This window comes from Anopheles arabiensis, chromosome 3 (assembly GCF_016920715.1).
Source record: "Anopheles arabiensis isolate DONGOLA chromosome 3, AaraD3, whole genome shotgun sequence".
Classification (NCBI taxonomy): Eukaryota; Metazoa; Arthropoda; class Insecta; order Diptera; family Culicidae; genus Anopheles; species Anopheles arabiensis.
The window spans coordinates 51,005,951-51,011,898 of record NC_053518.1 but is presented as its reverse complement, the minus strand read 5'-3'; the positions used below and the strand labels follow the sequence as shown (position 1 = coordinate 51,011,898).

The 5,948-nt window shown below is 38.1% G+C and overlaps 1 protein-coding gene and 1 long non-coding RNA gene across 2 annotated transcripts; both read right to left on the bottom strand.

Annotated features, from left to right (window-relative positions):
• Window positions 1–775: 775 nt before the first annotated feature.
• On the bottom strand, window positions 776–3,540 carry LOC120904461. Its single transcript, XR_005739760.1, has 2 exons — window positions 1,075–3,540; window positions 776–1,009 (listed from the first exon to the last, which is right to left on the bottom strand). It is a non-coding gene; the product is annotated as an uncharacterized LOC120904461 (long non-coding RNA).
• On the bottom strand, window positions 3,540–5,734 carry LOC120901042. The gene is made up of 6 exons (XM_040308748.1): window positions 5,467–5,734; window positions 5,257–5,406; window positions 4,462–4,873; window positions 4,090–4,397; window positions 3,589–4,007; window positions 3,540–3,548 (listed from the first exon to the last, which is right to left on the bottom strand). The coding sequence occupies exons 2-6, from the start codon at window positions 5,393–5,395 to the stop codon at window positions 3,540–3,542; spliced, it is 1,287 nt and encodes a 428-aa protein (XP_040164682.1). The 5' UTR covers window positions 5,396–5,406; window positions 5,467–5,734.
• Window positions 5,735–5,948: the final 214 nt, after the last annotated feature.

The following is a 5,948-nucleotide window of genomic DNA, read 5'->3' as shown; positions in this document are numbered from 1 at the left end:
TTGGCTACACACGCAGTACGGCGCTGTTGGCTTGGCAGAAGCGCATACACACATTCACGCAGTAGGCTTTACTTTCAGTCCAGTGAGGTTGGTGCTTGTGTGGTGTTGCAGCTCTTGGTGGTCAGCGGATAAACCCCGTAAAAATGGAGATCATTATAATTTAAGGTAAGTAAAAGTGATTAAAATTATCAACCAACATCCCCTCTTCTAATTAATATCATTTTTCTTCCATTTCATGAGTGTTTCACGGCGAACGGAGACAACAAAGCCTGTGGCTGTGTCGTAGTGTTCGAAATGGTGGCCCGTACAGTGTAGCGAAAGGAACTAGGCGCAACAGCGAGGAAGAGCTGAAAGTGTTGTGACGATTTTGTGATTTTATTCACTGTGCGAGTGTGGAAAGTGTGTGTTGAATTAATGTGCGTTAATGTGAAATTAAGTTCAGTGTTCGTAGTGCATGTGTTTTTGATTTTTGTGAAACTTGTTAGATTAATGGTATTAAATTCAATAAATAGAATTGTTGTGATATAATTCTGTGCACTGTATCATTTTGGAAAGAACACCCCGCGACGCGAAATCGCGTCACACGTTTGCTTAACCTTTGCTTAACGATTGCTTAAAGGAAGACGGCGGTTAAGCAAGCGCGCGACATGATTTTGAGTGACGATGAGTGATTTTGAGTGTCTCTGAGTGCCCAGCCCCCCTTTCCCCGCTTTATCGTTCGTTTCCTACCCCGGACCATCCGCTCCTAGCCCCAAATGCAAAATGAAACACTCCATCGTTTCAAAAAAGGGATATATTTTAACATTTTACGTAACAATAAGCAATTTACAACGCATTATAATAATAATCTTCACTTCATCGACTAATTTATCACTCTTTCGGGGGCCTTTTTCCTTCTGTACCGGCACTTCTTCGTGTGATGATTTCCTCCGTGTGTTCATGAAGTATTTTACACCATAGTTGAATGGCACAGCGTAGAATAAATGCATTCATTGGTAATGCAGTGAAGCTAGAATAGATAACCCAAACAAATTAGGAAATAAACACAATCGGGAAAGACATTTTCCAACATACCATGGTGCTGTTGATTGCTAGCTGTTGAGCAATTTCGAGGATCCTTTTTTCGTCTTGTTATTCACATCACGCTTAGAATTTGCGACACACCTGTTAAAAAATACTTAATGGGACATTATATTACAATTTAACTTACATGAACTAGCTATTTTGCCTTGTAAAGACAACTTTTTTGGCAAACAGATTTCTTTTGCTCGCCATGGCTGCTGCAAACACCAACAATGATTGAACTGTCAAACGCGCTAACATTGCTTTGAGACAGGTCGGTCAATAATTGTGACAGCAGCCATAATGTCAATATTATTGATGGTGTATGTGTGTTATATTTCTTTTTAAAGCCTAAAACTATTTGAAAAAGGGCATTGTCGTCATTATTTTAAATTATATTTAAATCAGAAATAAATATATGTTCTAAATTATAACTTTACGGCGAAATAATTTAACAATCTCCAAGAAAATATTCACTTGAATTATTTTTAGCCTCTATATGACATAAGGTTGACTGTTTTTCATGCAAAACCTTTTCCATTCTATGTTGAAGATTCAAACGTGAATGCACTTGTTTATGTACGCCGAAACAGATTGTGGACTGCTTAAATTTTGCGATTACAATACGCTTAGTTAAACGATAATTTAGTTCACAAAAGTAAGTAGTTACCACAAATTGTTAAAATATTTCCATTTAATATTTTGGTAATGTTACAGTCAAGAACAAAATGGCGAACAATCCTGGAGAAAACATTTTGCAGGAGTTGCAGCTTATCAAATCTGCTACACAAGCAAATCTTGTGCAAACGGCACGAATGACCACGGTGGTGGCTGGCATTTCTGTTGCAATAAAGGATATTGTAAATACGAATGCATTTAAGGAAAGAAGCAACGAAACTAATCTGGAAACAGAAAGCACTGTCCAGCGACCGATGTTTCATCCTGCGGTCGTTACCAACAAGCAACAACTGGACAGTTTAGAGTCCAGTCTTTCATTAACATCTAATGCAGAAGCGTTAGAAAACTGGTTAAAAGCACAAATGCAATCAACAGATAAATTTCAAAGGATTCACGAATCATTTTACAATGTGTTCTGTCGTAAGTTTGTGGTACAGTGCAATTGGAGAGGTGTTTCGCGAAATGGCTCGGAAAAGGTAGCGTTAGTGGCATACCGAAACATTCTGAATGTCTTCAAACGGGTAGGAGGTGCCCAGACAACAGAAAAAGATGTCGAGCAATTCTTAAAAAACAAAATTAGTAATGCAAAAAGTGCAAGCTTAACAAGAGGAATAACTAAAAGCGTAGTGCATAAAGCGCACAAGCGAAACAAAAAACAAACGAACTAGTTAAGTTATTTTAGTATTGTTGACTATTACTTTGTTAGGAACATATTAGTTTTATAAGAGATGGAATAGACCTGGGCTCTATAAATAATGTTTAGTTAAATATACGTGAACTATTAAAATATGTTCGTTCGTTTACTTTTACAGTTGGTACCCATAAGCTCTTTTCTATTTTGAGTTCGATGCGGTGCCGCAAAAACCAAAGTTATTTATTTAACTGAAATTTTAAATTAATAAAAATCATGTCATTTATTAATGTTAAAATCACGATTAGTAAATAAATAAACGACTTGTTTTTAGTTGATTAATTTTTAATAAACTATTTTACATATTATGCGTTCCTAAACGTGTGTAACAAAGGAAATAAAGCTATTGAATTTGGCTGGGGTGTTGTCCTTACAGGCATTTGCAATAAAGACCGCGATGGTTTAAAAATTGGAACGAGCTTACATAGCACAGATGTACAGGGGACCTCTACCCTTATTGTAGGGACATTAAGCTTAACTTTGTAGATACAAATTTCAGTCGATGATAAATGTATATCTGTTATCACATTGTCCTCATCAGACACTACATTAAAAAGTTCCTCACATGATTCGATTAAATCGCCAACAATTATAAAGGAATCACAAGCATCTTTCTTTGCTTTTACAAATTTAATAATATTCCTTTCTTCAGTTAAAAACCATTGGTTCTGGAACTGTGTGTGAAGGGAAAAATCCTCGGTAATAAAGAAACGGCCGTTTGGTCTAAGTCTCGGGTATATAAGTTTCGCGATGTTTTTGGCTTTTACTACTTGACTGCGTTCGGTTAGACGACCAGCTACTTGTTCAACTATATTAGTGCCTGATTTTACGTCTTGCTTAATAAATCTTAAATTATTTTCATAATCGTATGCGGAATATAAATCCAGAGGCCCAAGCTTTTCAACTTCATGAGCAACATGCTGAAGGTTATGAACATTGCTGGTTATGTTAGACCGTCCATAATATTTCCCAAAGTGTCTAAAGAATTCGTCCAACATTATTTTTGCCAGAGACCAATATTGTTGATGGGCCCTTGCAGAAAATATTGTTATCGCAGAAAATAACATCAAAAAATGGTTAAATGAACCTTCATATTGATAAAAATCTTCTAGTATAACTACGCTTAAGTAATGGAAGAAGATACGGTATTCAGTAGCTTTCCATTGCGCAATTTCATCAAGGGACCGGATTCTACGAGGTATTTCATAGGGAAGCCTAATTTTGATTATATAGGCAGATACTACTTCCTTCTGACGAGGATAAATATGGCCTAATAGTTCGAAAGTGTTGTTCAAAAACCCTACTAGTATTTTTTGAAATATTCCCTCATCCAATAAATGCAACCTGTCGGACACTGGCATTCCTTCGACCATATCAAAGTCATCGATGGCTTCCAAAGGACTGCACCATTCTTTATGATGAGCTTTGTCATCTCTTTGCCTAAATCCAACGTTCGTGCGTGGAGGTGCATCGATGGAATCTAAAATAATTTTTGTTTTATTAGGTCCAACCTGAATAGTTGTCCCAACACATGTGCATTTCAAGCATCCATGTCTGGCATTGAAATTCATTGTAGCTGCAAATATACGGATGGAAAAGTTGGTGAAACATATGGTATGGAAGCTATAATTACTTCCTTAGTAAAATCATGAACATACCTTTCAAAGTGGCCCGCATCGGCGAATCTGCAATAAAAGCCCGAAGAACCATTGGCACCAACTTATGCTTAAACTGAAGGCCTCTTTTTTGGAGATCGTTTATTTCCTTCACCAAAGGATTCAAAAATTCTCCAATACTATGGGGTTTCTTCGGGCCTCCATAAGTTCCAATGACAAATGGTGGAACCTTTGGTAATTCGACCATCCTTATTTGTATTGGCCAAAGCTGTTTACGGGAACTTCTAAACAGTGGAAGCCCGTCGATAGAAACATCGATGGTAAATATGTCCGGTTCAGGATCAATATCTCTGTAATATACACACATCGAATGAGAAATTTCATTTAGTACCAATATGTTTGAAAAATACTTACTCAAAATATTTAAGAAGCACTTTTTCTATGCCACGGTACCATAATTTACCCCCATTAATTGGTGTAATTTCTGATTTAATATCGGCTTCAGTTTTTAGCAAAGTTCTTTTTGTTTTAGGGACTTTAGCTTTAAAGAACTTCCTTAAGATGGCAAGGAAGCCTTCTGTTAAAAAACGTGAAGCACGGCCAAGAATGATAAGATGCACAAGTGCATCCTTCAAATTCAAATTTTTCATGAATTCGAAGCGATCATTGGCATCAGTCGCAACATCTGCCGAATCATAGATATCTTCAAATTCATGAAAATCGTTCGATGTCGTGGTTGCGTTCGATGTTGTTGTAGTGGTAGATGTTGTTGGCTCTGCCGAACTACATCCTGCAAACAACAATTCCAAATCTTCTGGTGTAACTTCTAGAGATGAAAATAAAAGGGAATATTAAAAATGATGGTTTGTATGTACCAAGGACCTGACTAAACCTCGCCTAACATGGATCCTGAATTCCAGATTATACCCAACAACTAAACGGATATTTTCCTTAAGAAATTAACTCCCACACACACACACACACACACACACACACACACACACACACACACACACACACACACACACACACACACACACACACACACACACACACACACACACACACACACACACACACACACACACACACACACACACACACACACACACACACACACTATTTTAATCACTTTCTTTAAGCTAACGGTGGCTAAGCTGATTTGTTCGTAGATTGCTGGAAACATTCAATTTCATTGTTTCTACTTACCCACTCCAAGGTCCGGCCAAACAGAAGTCGAAGCCGTTTCAAGCGTGATGTTTAATGCATCCACATTCCTTTCGACCTCATCCATCAACCGAGCCCTCTTCTTATAAAAATTTCCCGTCTGTTTCGAACGCTTAGACATGATGGTTTATTCTAAAATAGATTTAAGTATACTTTATTAATAAATACGAGAATGCAGCAAACCGAACTTACCGCTTTGAAAAATGGAACAGAATTAAACTGTCAAAACACACGGTGAAAACAACTTCTTCGTGAACAAGAATCAAGCTAAGACTAGAAGAAGCAGCACAAAGTGAGTTCGCACGAGAAAATAACAAAAAACCAAGCAAACCATGGAGTAAGAACAAATGTAATCGCGCGACAAAGCAGAACTTGGACCAAAAGGGTAAAAAATATCGCGGAGGTAGGGAGAAACACTGCAACTTTGAGATCCGTGAGTGGGGTTCTCATATTTTGCACCGCGGGGCACCTGGCAAAAAAGGGGGAGGGGGCTATTAAAACGAAGGTTCGTGCAGACCCCCGTTCGGGTTTTGCTTCGGCTTCGGGTTTGCTTCGGCTTCGGGACCCGACGGATCACTTGAATAATTTCGCCAACTCAAGTTCTTTTTCAAGCGCGTATTCAAGCGATCTCTGAGTGCTGGTGCCCGGTGGGGAGCGACCAGTACACGAACAAG

Coding starts and splice junctions, on each gene's coding strand:
- LOC120901042 (XM_040308748.1), bottom strand. CDS start 5,395: ATGTCTAAGCGTTCGAAACAGACGGGAAATTTTTATAAGAAGAGGGCT. Junction 4,874..5,256: donor TTGGCCGGACCTTGGAGTGG/GTAAGTAGAAAC, acceptor TTTCATCTCTAG/AAGTTACACCAGAAGATTTG. Junction 4,008..4,089: donor GATGCGGGCCACTTTGAAAG/GTATGTTCATGA, acceptor GTATATTTGCAG/CTACAATGAATTTCAATGCC.